The sequence below is a fragment of the Balaenoptera physalus genome, assembly GCF_965194825.1.
Source record: "Balaenoptera physalus genome assembly, chromosome: 6".
NCBI classification, from domain to species: domain Eukaryota; kingdom Metazoa; phylum Chordata; class Mammalia; order Artiodactyla; family Balaenopteridae; genus Balaenoptera; species Balaenoptera physalus.
Genome location: NC_138885.1, coordinates 120,579,499 through 120,594,582, shown reverse-complemented (window position 1 = coordinate 120,594,582; position 15,084 = coordinate 120,579,499). Strand labels below are relative to the sequence as shown.

Below are 15,084 nucleotides of genomic sequence, written 5' to 3'. Positions count from 1 at the left end.
AGTTTTTTGTGTTTCACCTTCACTTTGCTCCTTGGCGAAGTTCCTCTGAAATTCCACCTGGCCTTAGCCAATCTAAGGGAAAAGGAATCTTGCCTTCATGTAGGCCAGGAGAATCAGTCAGAGGCCAGATGCAGTTGGAGGCTATCGCGACCGAAGCAGCCGACTGGACTGAAATACTTAAATCTGAACGACAATCCAGGACAGCTGGAGGGGCACCTCTCTTCCTTATGAACGAAACAAATAGCCTCACAGCAATCTGTCCCTTCTTTCTTGACCAACTTCAGGGCTCTAGCTGTTGGCCTGAACACCTGGGAGGAAACTGGGGAAAGATAAGGAAGAACTTGGGCCACCTCCAGAGTAAATGGGTAACGTAGGGTTGAGGCATCCTGGCTCTGGACGCTCAGAGCTGTCCAGGGCTTTGTCCATGGAACCTCTGCCCATGGAACCTCTCTGCCCCACCCCCTTGCCTCCCAATGAGGAACTAAATGTGCTTGAATGGCATCTTTGATCATAGCGAGTCCACCAGGTGGCAGTGTTACCCGGGCCCAGTCCAGACAGAGCCTGCAGTGAGAGAGCGGCCACCAGAGGGCAACACAGGGACAGCCGCTCAACCACGCAGCTGGTTGCCTAGCAACTGTGACGAAATGGGCTCCCAGTTTGCACCCTCTTCAAGGCCTCCCAGGTTATTTCTGGCGTAACAAAGACTGTTGCACGCAAGGAGTGGCCTCAGGAATCCCAGAACTGCCTCTCTTTTAAGCCTGGAGACTCTAAAATGGTCCAGGGACCCCAAAGCCAGCACCACCCTGGCGTCTAGGGGACTGGGCAGCTCCTGTCCCTGCTCTTTGGACTGCCAAGGATCAGGAAAAGAAAATAAACATTTTCCATTCCCCTCTGTAGGCCCACAGCCATTGGGACGCTCTGATTTCCCTAGTGACTAAAGCAGAGCAACCTCGTCCCTCTCGTGTCCCCCAACCTCCCCCTTCTCAGCAGGGGCTGGATTAACAGCATGTGACCTTGAGCCAGACCTTGAGCTTCCAGCTCCTCAACTGTACTTCATGGGGGGGCCGAGGGGGTGCTGATAAGATCCAGCTCTGACCTTCTGTGGTCTTGATTCTCTCCCTTTCCCCCAAGAATTCTGTCCTTGCCTCAAAACTCTCCCTGATTTTGACGACCCTGAAAACAGAATTCTTCCAATTCCAGATGGATAAGTATGACCCGAGAAACCAGAGATGGAACCAAGAAAGTGAGGCAGACACAAGACAGGGAGTGTGGTTATAATGAGCTCAAAGCCTGTGCCAGTCTGGTCTGTGAAAGGGCCTGGGTGAGACGAGGTCAGCACCCAGGGCAGAGTCAGGGGGCCACTCTAGCCGTGGCATCAGTAGTGGTTCCAGGCACGTCTCTGGGTCATGAGGAGCCCGCTGGCCCTGGGGCTGGGCTCTGACTGGGGCCTGGTGTCAATCACTAAGGTGTCGGGGTCTCCAAGGGGGACCATGGTGGAGGGTCACACGGGCATGTGCAGCTCGTTGTACTCATCCTGGCCGTCCTCATCAAAGTTTGGTTCAGCATCTTCGGAGTCCAGCTGCAAAAGGGGGCAGAAGGTTGGGAGAGGCAGGGAAGCGGACTTACCGCCTCCCGTTCCCCAGCTCCTCCTTGGGCCGGCAGCCCTCACTGCCCCTAGACCTTGCCAAGCCTCACTGTCTACAGGGACTGTGGCCCCAGGTTGAAGCACTTCTCTCTGGCCAAAACCTTCAGGTCACCCCCCAGCGATACCTCCTAATAATAATAATGATGATAGCAGCTACCACACAGAAGTACTTTCCTGGGGCTCTGAGCTCCTGTGGTACCTTTGTACACCATGCGTGGGCAGAGGATTTTCAAAAAGATGTCCCTTCCTCTAGCTGACAAAAACAGGGCTCAGAATGGATTTCAGTGCCACCCCACGCCCGCTCATCCCTCAGCCGTGTGCTTTTGTTCAGGACACAACCTGCACAGTTGTCTACAGCAGCCCTGTGCCTCCTTCACACCAAACCACCGTTCTCATTGCTTTACCTGGATTTGTGTTTAATCCTCACCACCATCCTATAAGGGAGAATCTATTAGTAGCCACGTCACACGGATGAAAATGAGATTTCAGAACGTTAGGTAATTTGTCTGTGGTCACACAACAGCAGAGACTGGCACCCAGGGCCCGAGCCCCTAAGACTGCCCCAAGCGCCTTCCCTTACCGCCTGTAGCTCCCTGTCCTGGAAGAGCCGGGGCAGGACGCAACGCCTCAGAGGTACCGTGAGCAGCAGCAGGAAGGGAAAGGCGAGCGAGGCCGCCGTGGACTTGACCACCCAGAGCAGTGCGATGCAGCCCAGCTGGATGCACGTAAACAGGTGCATCCGCCAGGTCTTCACCTGGGGAACAGGCGTCAGGTCTCACCACATCTTTAGGAACTCGGGTCCCCAAGTCCCAACTTAGCCTTCAGAGTCCATCTCCAGCCCAGGGATCCCTCGGCACCCCCTCCAATCCCCATCGCCCCGTCGCCCCACCTCTGTGCCTCCTGGCCCTACCTTGGTCACATAGGGCTGTTCGGGATGGTGTTTTGCTGGCATGAGTATGAGCAACAGACGCTGGGACAGCTGGATGCCAGACAGCGATGTGACCCCCATGTACAGGAAAATCCCAAAGAGCACAGCCAGTGGGATCCGGCGCAGCACAGCCCCCATGACGATGGACAGGCCTGGAGGAGGTGACACACACCCACATGACCCCTCAGGCAGCCCCCGTGAGGACGGATGGGCCTGGTGGGGAGGGGATGAGCCGGGCCTCATCACTGTGACCAAGAGAAGATGCAACAGGATAGAGAACCGAGAAAGGGCTCAAGCAAAAAGGCACATGCAGTGTCAAGAAGCAGGTCTGGGGGTCAGAGCAGGGGCTAGTCATGATGCGTTTGGAAACTCAGAAGGGATCTGGGTCAAGCCTGGGATGGAGAAAGGACTGAAGGTCCAAGAACGCAAGTCTGTGGGGTGGGGACCAGGGCCGTGCAAGGTGGGCGCTCTCACCCACGAGGCTGGCGATGAGCACTCCAGTGACCCGCTGCTCCCGCACCTCCTGGATCTGGGGCTTGTCGCCGGGAGCAATGGCAGTGCGCATAACGGTCAGCGCATTCACGTGGGTGACCGAGCGGACGGTGGCGGCCGTGAGCCAGGGCAAGCCGAACAAGCCACAGAGCCCACCCAGGGAGCCGATGAGAAGCAGGTCCAGGTGGAAGCCGGAGCCTTTGAGCAGCCTCCGCGCCTTCTGGCTGACAATGAGCCTGCGGGGAGAGGATGGGAAGTGGTGAGGGTTGGGGCGGGGGGGGGGCTTGGCCAGCGACGGGGCCAGGCACACACAGCAGGGACGGTGTAGAGGGGGAAGGACATGCAGAGCAGAACTCTCCCAGGACCTGCCAGCTTCCTCTTTCAAGTTCTCAAATTGAAGTTCTCATATTTAAGCAAATTTGAGCCAAATTCCCATACTGTGGATATTTAAAACACCACAAAAGCCAGATGCCAGCTCTCACCACGTCATTGTGGTTTAACCAAAATGAGATACATGTGAGCATCACTGGCGGACAGGACATGCTGCCAGGGTTTTCTGAGGACTGTCAAGTGCCACCCTGCAAGTGGTGGTGGTAACAGACAGATGCCATGCCAAAGCACCACGGGGAAACCATGCCCCAGGCCCACGGACACCCTCCGGCCGCCAATCCCACGGCTCCCCGCTCCTCCCCCCAGCCCTCTCACGCAGTGATCTGTGTCTCCATGAAGATCAGGATGAGGACCAGGAGGGCGGGCACGGCGGCTGCCACCATCATCCAGGGCGGGAAAGGACGGGCGCTACCCAGGGGCGGGATGAACCAAGTGCGCTTATCGGGGGAGGTCACTGAGAGCCCCGTGGGCACCGTCAGCTTCTGCATGACCAGAAGGAAGACCGGGTTCAGGGTCGCTAGCAACTCCACGTAGCAGCTGCTCCCACCCAGCTCTGTGTCCCCAGTACCAGGGCTCCGGGGAATGTGGGTGTGAACAGGTTTGGGGAAAACTAGTTTTGTATCCTCCAAAGTCACTGTTCCTCCAAGGGGTCTGGCAGCGAATGAGGAAATGATATACCTTCTCCCTGAGCCCCGGAGCTGCCAGGAGACCTGCTGCGGGGGCACCTGTCATTCTGCCCCCAGTCCCACACCTGCTCCTCCAGGAGTCCTGACTAAGGGTCACACACAGCCCCAGACCCCCTGGCCGGCCTCCTCAGCTGGACCACACAGCTGCTTCTGAAACCCCCAGCCTACCCACCCCTGTGCAGCCCCAGCACGTAGCCATTCCACTAGGAAAGCTGGGTTCCAGCCCTGACTGGCTGCTGGGGCAATGGGGACATGTTATGGCCTGCCTCTCAAGGCCCTGGGGTGAGAAGCAGCTGCCAGAGGGGGTCGGGACTCACTCACCTGTGTGTAGGTGTCTGTAATGGAGTAATCCACCAGGACCATCACCAGAATGGAGATGGGGATGCCGAAGTCCCCGATGATACGGCGAGCCTTGAGAGGGGCCAATGAGGGGAAGGGAACAAAAGGTGGATGGAGGAGAGGGTCAGGAGACTAACATGGGGGTTTTTTACCCGGACCCTTCTTGGGCCTGAGCAGGAGCCAGAAGTCCCCTGACCTGTCCCTTTAAACCCCACAGGTGCCAGCCCAGCCCAGGAGGGCATTCCTCTCCTGATTACACTTCTCTGAGGCTTCAGACAGGGGCAGAGGCTGCACAGACTTGGTTGAGGTCTTCCATGACCGGGAGAAGGGGGCAGCCCCTCTCTGGAGCGGAGCCTGGCAGTGACAGCAGGAACTGAGGGACACCCACAGGGGGTCCACAGGCCCCACTCCCGCCGGCCACGCACCTTGCCACCCAGGAAGCGGCTGTTTCTGAACTTGCGCAGGAAGAAGGCAATGAGGAAGGTCCCGAGCATGAGGATGAGGGACAGCAGAGCCGTGTTGGGTTGGTTCCTGGGGCCCGGCGGCCCCTCGGTGGGGGGCAGGGCAGTCCCATTCAGGTCCGGCTCAGCTGCCAGGGCTCCCGCAGGGGGGTAGAACGGCAGCAGCGGGTGCTCCGTGAACACCTGTGTGCGTTACAAGGTTGCCCTAGTGCTCACCTGGGCAGGTGCCTGATTTCACAGCATCAGTACACCTGTGAGGGAGAGGGCTGGCCCCTCCCACACCCGACCGGGCAACATAACACAGGACGTCCAGCTCCATCTCACACACAGACGCCCTTCCTCTACATACAGTGACCCAAGGCCCCCAGACCCGTAGCCCTGACAACGTCCCCTTTCCGTCCCATACCTGTTCAGGTGAATCCTGGACTTCAAACCTCTGGGTTTGACTCCCTGCCCTTCAGCTCAGACCTAGCCCTAGGGCGTCCTCAACCCCCATGCCCACACCCTACAGAGCCTTCCCCCTCGTCCCTCCACCCGCAGTGCTCCGCACCCTCACCCCAGGCTCTCCTTCCCAGGGTGCTGCCCAGCCCCCATCTACACCCACCCCCCCAAGACCTCTCAGGGCCTCCACCTTGTAGAGCTTGTGGAAGGTCTCATAGATGAAAATGAGCGAGATGAGGAAGGCGAAGATCTCCTGGGTGAAAGGTGAGATGTAGCGGACCAGGAAGCTGCCTTCCGCGGCCACCAGGGCAAGGACAAAGACCACCAGCCAGAGGCCAACCCACACCCGGCCTGTGAGGTACTCCAGGCCCTGGGCTCGGCAGAACTAGAGGTCGGGAGAGAGAGGTGGTTACCCACAGCCATCTGACCTGGCCCTCAGGGCCCCACGGGACGGGCAGGAGGTGAACCCCGAGGGAGAGGAGGGGGAAAGACCGCAGGGGCCCATCACCTGGGCCAGGGGTGGAGCAGGTGACCCCTGGGGAGGGGCGGGGTGGCTGTCACCTTGAAGAAGGCTTCTTCGAAGACGAGCAGTGGCCCCGAGAAGCCGACCACGAGCAGCGGCTGGGCCCCCAGCAGAGAGAAGAGGACACCAAGCACAGCCGTGGACACGATCAGCTCAGACACACCCATCAGTCCTTCTGTCTTCTCCCCTGGGGCGGGCAAGGGTCAGTGGGACGGCCCTGGCCTGGCTCCTTCTACCTGGCCCCTCTTTCTTGTCTAGTTTCCCCTAACCTGGGGACCCAAGAAAAATGGAGCAGCCCCCCAGAGTGGTAGATAGGGACCCTCACCACTCTCAGCCCTCCTGCCGCTCACCACCAGACCCCCAGGGTAATCACCGGATCCCCCACCCCTTGCACCCACCCCCTCTCACGTTATTGTCATCCCAGAAGTGACCACTGGGACACCCTGACCCAGCAACCCTGCAGGTGACAGCGAGCCCCCTCACCTCTCCTCCCGCCCCCTCACCTAGCAGCCCCCCGAAGGTGATGGCGGGACTGAGGGCAGCGAAGTAGATGAAGAGCACGGCAGCCACGCACTGGGAGTGCAGGGCGTCCCGCAGGTCGCTGGGGTAGTGCGGGTACCGGCGCTTCACGTCCCGGACAAGCCCCCCGAACACCGAGCCAGTGCGCAGCAGGGGGTCGTCGTCAGGGGGCGCCTCGGAGCCCCCTAACTCCATCGCCAGCTCTGGGGGAACAAGGGGCTGCTGGAACCTCGTGCTTGGAGCAGGCCCTGGGCCCACTCCTTCCCAGCCTGGGACGCAGTGCAGAGACCTGGGTCAGGGATTGGAAGCTGACGTGCAGGGCTCAAGAGTCGGGATGGGGCTGGGGTCAGAGCCTTGGGAGCCGTGGGGGGGGGGGGGGCATGTGTTCAGGGGGCTCCGGGCCCCAAAGGGTCTGACCTTTCCCAGGGGCCACGTAGCCGCCCTGGGTGGTCATCTCAACTTTGGTCTGCTCGCGCTCCCGCCGCTTCCTGAGCAGCTCGCGCTGGAAGGCAGCCACGGAGCGCAGCAGGTCTCGGCCCTCCACCTCGGACGGGGGGATCACGATGCTGCCATCCAGGAACTCGCTGATGGCGCTCAGGAGGTCCTGCCGGTCGTCCGCCTGATAGGCAGCATCGTGGAATAGCTGGAGGCAGGAAAGCCAGGGGCTGAGCCCACAGCCCAGAGAGGCCCTGGGACGGGGGGCTTCGGGGAGGAGGTGCTGGGCCATCAGAGAGCCAGAGGCAAGGTGGACGTTCAGCCACATACACAGGTCCAGTCCACTTGTCAAAACTCTGACTCATGTGTCTGCTGGCCGGCAGGCAGCCATGGCCCTGAACACCTCCCAAACCCCCAGGAGTGCCCGCGCTCTTCCCCCGGGAGCCTCCAGGCTTTTCCACAATGCAACAACTGAAGGGATGACGCCTGGCATAGCGTTACCAATCCAATCTCCATCCTCACTGGAGAGCGCCCACATCCTGTTGGTTGGGAAGTATTTCGAACATCACCCCTGGCTAGAGGACCCTCCTGTCCAAGCCCAGCTTCCCTTTCGAGTCTCATGTCACATCCAAAGCTTCAGCATCTGGGCATCTTCGTTCCTGCATCCATCTTCCTGTCCCCTCCCACAGCCCCAGCCCAAGGCTCCCTTTTCCCTCTCAGCTCACCCCTCCCTCCACCACTCCAGAGCGCTGCCTCCACCCCGAAGGGCCGCTAGCACCCCTGCACCCATGGATACCACTGGGGGCAGCGAGAGGGACAGAGAACAAGCAGGGCTCAGGGGAACAGGCCTAGAACGCCCAGCCTGGGGGCTGCCGGACCCACCTTGTCAGACATGAGGGTGGCAATGGAGCGCCCAAGCTCATGATAGTCAGTGCTGGTGTGGCCAGGCCCCAGCATCACGAAGAGAAAGCGAACCGGCACGGGGACCTCAAGCACAGACTCCAAGAGTACAGCTTCATTCAGGCGCACAAAGGCTGCCGCTGGCTGCTCCAAGAAAGGCACACAGCCTGGGGGGACAGTAAGGCACAGGGTGCTGGGCAAAGGGGAGCGGTCAAGGCAGGCCCTGGGGGGATATCTGGGGCCATGATGTACAGTTGAGCAGGTTGTGCACTGCAGAAAGAAACCCCAATCTAAAGAAGCCCTATTTGTTTATATGTCTGTACATTTATTACAATTTACCAGCAGATGGAAATCAAGGGTATTGAGGAAGGGGTGCTTTTTTCTAATTCTCACAACGGAGTTATACGGACTAGAAGCAATCCAAGATAGCAGAAAACTGGAAGGGAAGCAGGCAGAGGGCTAGGGAAGATGGGTTGAGAAGAGGACCAGGGGCAGGGTGGGGGCCTGGCTGGGGATGGACGAGGCAGCCTGCAGGCCAGAGGTCAAGACAAGCAGACCATGCTGGAGGCACCCACGCCCTGCAGCCCCTGCGCCCAGGGCCCAGCGCTCCTCACCCACGAGCACAACGGTAGCCTCAGCATCTTCAGGGATCTTCTCCAGCAGCTTCAGGCTTTTCCCCCGGTGACCATCTCCCCCAGGCATGTGGAGGGGCTTCTGAGGACGCAGAACTGGAATAGGGCTGGGACCCAGACCGGAGGCCATGGCAGGCCCTCCCACCCCTTGTTCCAGGCCTGGACTCTGCCCACCAACCTCTGGATCTGGGCCCTGCTTTCTCCCTCCCCAGCCAGGGCGGAGACGATTGGTGAAGTGCCCCACAGCAGGATCTGGAGCCCTCCTCCAAGCCCCCTCCTACATCTCAGCCTTACCTTGTTTACATGGCTCCCCTGGGTCTGCCCCGTCATCCCATTTAAAATTTCTGTTTCTCCAGGGCAGGGGTCCCTCCTGAATGTAGGTCCCCCACATCCCTAGTATGGTGCCCGGCATCCAACCTTCCTGACCCACTCAATGAAGCCATTCGTGGCCTCTACTGAAACTGGAAGCCCTCCCAGGTCAGAGCAAGGCGACTGACCTCCTTGGCCTCAGGGTCATGAGGCCAGAGTGGGGCTGGCTCCCCCAGGTCATCAGCCACGGTAGGCACTGCACCATCGGGGCCATGGCTGGGGGTTGGGTGATGATTCCCTAGGACCGAGTTCACGCTGGAACTGGACGCATTTCGGGGAAAGAAGCCACTGTCCTTGTCATCATTGGGATGGCTGGGGAGAGGGCAGAGGGGGCAAGGCAGGTTAGAAAGACAGCCCCTTGGTGGACTGAGGTCATGAGGAAATGAGGAACGGAGGGTCAGGGCCTCCATCCTTTTTGCCTCAATGTAAGAAGGAACTTTCTAACGGTTGGTACTGTCCAAAGATAAAGAAGGAATGAGCTCCCCATCATTTGGGGGTATTCAAGCAGAGGCTCGAGAGCCACTCAGTAGAGTCTGTGCTCCTGGAAGGCAGCTGAACCTGAAGGCGCCCTCCCAGGCGCCCCACCCTGGCACCTGTGTTTCAGCAGCAGGGTGCGAAGGACACTGGCCCTGTCCTCCGGCCGGATCTGGTCAGACACAATCATGGTCTCCACCACGAGGTGTGCGATGCCTGGCAGAGTGGTCTGCTCCAGGTCCAGGAGGGCAGCTCCTGGGGGCACAGTCAGGGGAGGGAGCACGGTCCCGTGAGGTAGAAAAAAACCACCCCCCAGTGGCTTGCTCCCCAAGGGCAGGCAGACATTCTGGGTGAGCCAAGCACCTGATGTGCCCAGGTGCATACACAGCTCCATGTGGCCACAGCCCAGCCAGAGAGGGATGCAAAAAGAGAGCAAGGGGCGAGGGCACAGCCCCTCCTTGCCCAGAGAGGGGGTCATCTGTTGATTTACTGCATGTGGACAGATACCTACTGTGCCCCAGGTACAGTGCCAGGTACCTGGGCACAGCCCCACCCCTCAGAGCTTATGGCTGTGCAGGCAGCTGGACCCCATGTCCCCAAAGTGGCAGCCAGACCTCGCCTGGTCCCAGGGCTCCAGGGAGCAGTCCCTGGAGCTGGGTAGCCCGGCACAGGTCGAGCTCTGTGGTTTGTGAAGAGGGCCTGCAGCTCTAGGCCCAGGCCTGCAGGGCCCCTACCGTGGGCGATGGTCCTCCTGAGCTCCAGCAGGCTGTGGAAGGAGAGCGAGGCCACATGCGGCTTCCCCCAGCGCTCCGTCTCTTCCTCCACGTCCTCCTCAAACTTGATCCAGCGGGCCGTCTCCCGCCAGTGGGGCTCCTGGCTGCGGTCCAGCATCAGCTCATTCAGCTCTACAAACACCTGGGGTGGGCGCCAAGGGTGAAGGCCTGGGGACTGCCAGGTGGGACCGGCTGTCCTGGGGACATGGCGATGGGCCAGGCAGGGAGGGAGGGAGAAGGGGGGAGGAGAGGCGAGAAGAATCCAAAGGCTCACTTCCTCGGGGTCCGGTACCTCATGAGGCCTCCGGTCCAGCTGCTGCTTCTTCTTCTTCCTGCGCAGGATGGGGGCCAGGCCACTGGGGCTGCCCCTCCCGCCCTGCGTCCGAGACGGCTTCTTTACCAGGTGCCGGCGCACGCCAGGGTTGTCCTCCAGCCGGTGACCTGCGGAGAAGATGGGCTTGGCGGTCCCAGGGTTCCAGCTCAGGACCTCGGGGTCATTGCCAGCCCCTCCAGCTCTGCCCAGACATTCTACTCGGGGGAGCGCCACAGTCACCCAGGGACCATGCCGACAAAACCATATCGTCCAGCTGGGCCATTTCAAACATAAGGAGACTGAGGCCCAGAGAGGGGAAAGGACTAGTCCAAAGTCACACGGGGACACTGGCTAAGCCACAGTAAAAAGGCAGACCCCCAACTCAGTCCATAGCCCCGGTCATGGCCACGGCCTCTTACTCGGCAGTGCCAGGACCCACATTAAGTCGCCAGGCCCCGCGCCCTCAGCACCTTCCCTGTGCCCCTCGGCACCCATGTGTACTCCCCCGTGGGCACACATCCAGACGGACTCAGGCAGAGCTTCTCTCCCTTCCTCCCCATCTGCCCCTTCCAGGCCCGCAGCTGGGGGAAGGCCAGCAGCTCCGTTACTCACAAGCCGGTCCCCCCACCATGGGGCTCAGCTGGCCCCTGATGGATTCCCACAGGTCATAGTCCTCAAGGTCCAGCACAAACATCTCTAAGTCCTCTGAGGCCAGCGAGTATCGAGGGCTGGGGGCTGGAGCCCTCTGAGGGCTCTGACCCTCGGCGCCCCCGGGCCCAGGGCTCAGTGCCCCACTGGGCTCTGTGGCCTCCTCCAGCGGGCTCATCATTCCCCAGATGGCCGAGGCCTCAGCCCCTGCTCCCTCCTAGAGCCCCGGCTCTCCTGAGAGGTAGGAGCCTGGACAGCAGTGGTCCTGGTCCAACCAGAGCTTGAAAGTGGCCGGGCCTCCTGACCCCGACTCCCCAGGTCCCCAGGCCTGCTCCCTGCTGCTTCCAGCCCGCACCCTAGGTCTGTAAACACGCCCTCCCCCTGACCCCCCCCATCCCACCACCGCCACCGCCGCCGCCGCTGCTGCTGCTGCTGCCATCGGATTGTTCCTGTCCCTGTCCTCAGGCCCTGGCAACTTTCCATGACGTACTGCGCTCAGAGCCCTCCCCCCTCCCCCCCACCCCCACCCCCCACCCCCGCACACACACTGTGGTTCCAAGGGGGAGGAGGGCGGGGTCGGTGATGCCCCTGGCTGGGCACAGAGCCCCATGGGTGAGGACAGGTGGCACAGAAACCAGGGCACTGATAAGACGGGAGGAATGTGCCGAGATCACAGCCAGGCCCGGCCGAGGGTGGTGTGATGGGAGTAGGAGGCTCCTGACACAGGGAGAGGCAGGGCCTGGCGGAGTGGCTGGGACTCAGGGCACTGGTTCGAAGCGGGTAAAAAGAGTTTGCCCGGAGAAGAGGAGCCTCGGGGGAGGGGGGTACAATGATGTCTCCAAACGTCACGTGGAAGAAGGGCTGCCTTATTCCGGGGGTGACTCAGAGGACACAACCAGCACGGAAGGGCAAAGGCATCGTGAGGGGAAATCTCAGCTCTGGCACCCGAGGCATGGCTTGGTGAGGTAGTGAGCTCCCCATCACCGGCCACATTCCAGCAGACAGGGATACCGCAGAGGAGCTCAGCCCTGGGTGGGGGAGAACACAGAGCCTCTCCAAGGTCCCTCATAGGCTGGGCACCCCTGGAAGTGGGTGTCACTCACTCTTCATGTCGTCCAGGTCCGCGGAGCCCAGCATCTGGGCCTCCGCCTCATCAGTGGGCACCTGCTGCTCCGGGCCACCCAGGCTGCCCAGGGCACTGCCTGGGCGTAGCCGTTCCCGCAAGTCATAGCTGGCTGACGGGCTCCGTGGCCGGCTCTTCTCTCCGGCGACTCGGGAGACCCGGGCCCGGGGACTAGGGGAGCTGAGGAGGCAACATGGCAGCCTTGAAATTGGCAGGGAACCTCAGTGGAGATGGGCCAGGTCAGGGGGTTCCTCTGCCCTCCCCCAGCTTGGGACAGGGCCTGGAGAGGCCCCCTGGGGACTAAACATAGGCTCCTCCTGGGCAGAGCAAAAAGCTTACCTCCACCTTCCTGCCCCCATCGCACTGGTCCCCAGTTCCTCTTTGTCCCCATCCTCCTCTTCACCCGGACACCCTCTCTCTCCTGGAGGACTCTCCCTGCCCCCTCTGGTTCTCTCCTCCTTGTCAATCATGCAGAAAAGGGGCACGCCCTCCCCGGCTCCTCCGCCCCGTCTCCTTTCCTCCTAGCTTCTTCACTGGAGTCAGGGGGGAGCCTGGGACCTGCTCTGGGCTGGGCTGGAGGCCAGTACCTGACCGAGTGCTGGGGGCTCTTGTCGGAGCGCGGGCCCACCGGGGGCAGGGGCTTGGTGAAGGCGGCCCTCCCCGAGAGGCCGGGACTGTCATCCTCGTCACTTCCAATGGAGAACTGTGGATAAACCCCGTGTGCCCTGGGTCCCTGCCCTGACTCAGCCCCAATCCCCCCACTCAGCCCCGCCTCCCCCCCACCCCGCCGGGCCTCCCCTCCTCTCCCTGAGCAGCCAGCCCTCCCTGGGGACAGACCTTACCTTTGCTTTCGGTGGGGACCCTGCGGGTGGAGGTCCTACAGGTTCTGCCTCAGACTCCCCTTCCTCTTCCTCCTCCTCTTCCTCCTCCTCATCCACTCCGGCTCCGCCCTCCTCCTGGATGGGAGGGGTCCCCTCAGAGGGGGGAGCAGAGGTTCTCTCTTTCTTCCTCTTCCTCCTGGTTTGCCGGGCAGAGGTGGGGGGCAGTCGCCGCAGCTTGTGGGGTGGAGGCAGGCGCACCGAGAGCGGGTGGTGGGTGTGATGGGATGTGTGCCGGTGAACTGGGGGTGCAGGAGAGCTGGTTGGGGCCCCCACAGCAGAAGGGGGCCCCTCACCACCCTAGGGACGCACACCTTATTCTAGCTCAAGGCCTCAAACAAGGGCACCCTAGTCCTTCCTCCAGAGTCAGGCTCCCCCCAACACCTGTATCCATAGCCTGTCATTGGGAAGGCCTGGTAGAGTCGGGGGATGGAGTGATGGAGAGGGGAGGTTGTGACAGGGAGGATGCGGGGATGAGAGGACAGGACATAGCAAGGAAGGGAAAGGTAGAGTCAGCAGAGCTAAGGAGGGGAGGAGAGGTGGCAGAGAGATGAGAGCAGGGCCAGAGGTATGACAGAGCCTTGAGGAAGATAAAGGTCACCAAGGGAGGCCTCAGGCCCATCTCCCTACATCTCCCCTGTGTCTGGGGCTCAGCTCCCCTAGCAGGCAGACAGGTGATGGGTAAGTGAGGCAGGATGACTTAACATGGCATGGTGGCCCAGCACAGCATCCAGCACAGCATCCAGCATAAGATGACACCGGGTGACCAAGCCAGTGGTGAGCACGGTGATGGTGGCAATGAAGGTGATGGCGGTGAGGGCGGCCACACTAGGGGTCCCCAGGCTACCCACACTCAAAGTCCCGCTCGCTGTAGCTGCGGCTGGGCTTCTCGGGGTCCCAGGCCGGGGGCTTGCTGATGAGGTCCCCAAACCTGCTCACAGCCAAGGTCTTGCCCAAGTCATCCTCCTCCTCCTCCATGTCTGGACTCAGAGGGGGCTCCTCCAAGGGCACCCGGACCTGCAAACCCAACAGCCTCTTCTAAGGAACCCTGACCCATGAACGCCACACACCCACCCCAACTCCAAGCCCTAGGTGGAGATGGGGGAGACCAGCAGACTCGTCTTCTACTCCCTGTGGCCCAGGCTAGGGTCAACCTCCCAGGCTTCCAGGGCTTGGGAGGAGAGGGGTCAACAGATCCGAGAAATACCAAAAGACCCCCTCTTTCTCCATATCTCCTGCCCAGCTCTATCCCTGGATCTGGGGGTCCCAGGGTCGAACAGAAGACCCCCCTCTCCTCCTTGAGGTCCCTCCCCCTCCTCTTCTCCCACCCCCGCGAGCGTCGGTCACCTGGGGTAGGGGTGAGGCGCCCCCGGGCGGCGGAATCACTCCATTGGCCATGTCCGGAGAGGCGGCTTGGGGGGTCTCTGACTCACTGAGGGACCCGTGACCCGGGTGAGAAGAAGGGGGCGCTGCGTGGACCTAATGGGGAGCCCTGGGGGAGGAGGGCGGGATCAGGAGCTTCGCGCGGCCGCCCCCCTCCCCCTCTCCCTCCCCCTCCCCGGAGCTGGATCCCCCGCCCGCCCGAGCGACCATCGAGGCCCCGCCGCGCCCGGGATGCCCCGGGGCCCGGCCCGCCGCTCCCCGCCCCGCCCTGCGGTACCTCGGCGCTCCGGAGCGTGCGGGGCTCGGGCCGACCGCCGCGCCCCATCTCCTTCCCGCGCTCGCTCCGGGGCCTGTCGCTGCGCAGGGCCGGACGGCCTGGGGGCGCCCGCGGAGGCAGCGAGCCTGGCGGGCTGGGCGGACGCAGGCGCCGGAGCCCGCAGCCCGCGGCTCCACCTCCTCCCGCTCGGCTCCGCAGCTCCGCAGCCGCCGCCGCCGCCGGGCCGCACAATGGGAGCGGGCGGGCGGTGACTCACCCCGCCCCGGCCGGCCCGGCCCCCACGCGCGGACCCCCGCAGGACCCCACCGGCCCCCCAACCCCTTCTCCGGCGCCCCACGCGTTGCCGAGGGCGGGTGCGCCGCCCTCCACTCCCACAATCCCCAGATGCACGCGCCACCTTGCTTTTAGCCTCCCCTCCCCGCAAGAGCCGTGGAGGCGACCCCTCCGCAGACGCC

General features: G+C 62.0%; 1 protein-coding gene across 2 annotated transcripts; it reads right to left on the bottom strand.

Annotated features, from left to right (window-relative positions):
* Positions 1 to 1,260: 1,260 nt before the first annotated feature.
* On the bottom strand, positions 1,261 to 14,868 carry SLC4A3 (solute carrier family 4 member 3). 2 transcript variants are annotated; one of them, XM_082466374.1, is made up of 23 exons: positions 14,630 to 14,868; positions 14,317 to 14,461; positions 13,821 to 13,986; positions 12,934 to 13,211; positions 12,679 to 12,794; positions 12,072 to 12,271; positions 10,300 to 10,448; positions 9,969 to 10,149; positions 9,354 to 9,489; positions 8,889 to 9,072; positions 8,374 to 8,473; positions 7,742 to 7,926; positions 6,842 to 7,067; positions 6,409 to 6,627; positions 5,944 to 6,092; positions 5,573 to 5,767; positions 4,906 to 5,124; positions 4,463 to 4,552; positions 3,771 to 3,937; positions 3,048 to 3,301; positions 2,556 to 2,725; positions 2,226 to 2,399; positions 1,261 to 1,579 (listed from the first exon to the last, which is right to left on the bottom strand). In XM_082466374.1, the coding sequence occupies exons 2-23, from the start codon at positions 14,365 to 14,367 to the stop codon at positions 1,502 to 1,504; spliced, it is 3,687 nt and encodes a 1,228-aa protein (XP_082322500.1). In that variant the 5' UTR covers positions 14,368 to 14,461; positions 14,630 to 14,868; the 3' UTR covers positions 1,261 to 1,501. The 2 variants fall into 2 exon arrangements, with proteins under 2 accessions (XP_082322500.1, XP_082322501.1); XM_082466375.1 differs by lacking the exons at positions 12,072 to 12,271; positions 12,679 to 12,794; positions 12,934 to 13,211; ... (1 more) ...; positions 14,317 to 14,461; positions 14,630 to 14,868 and adding an exon at positions 10,933 to 11,312.
* Positions 14,869 to 15,084: the final 216 nt, after the last annotated feature.

Coding starts and splice junctions, on each gene's coding strand:
- SLC4A3 (XM_082466374.1), bottom strand. CDS start 14,367: ATGGCCAATGGAGTGATTCCGCCGCCCGGGGGCGCCTCACCCCTACCC. Junction 9,073..9,353: donor ACCCTGCTGCTGAAACACAG/GTGCCAGGGTGG, acceptor CCCTCTCCCCAG/CCATCCCAATGATGACAAGG. Junction 2,400..2,555: donor AACAGCCCTATGTGACCAAG/GTAGGGCCAGGA, acceptor CCTGTTCCCCAG/GTGAAGACCTGGCGGATGCA.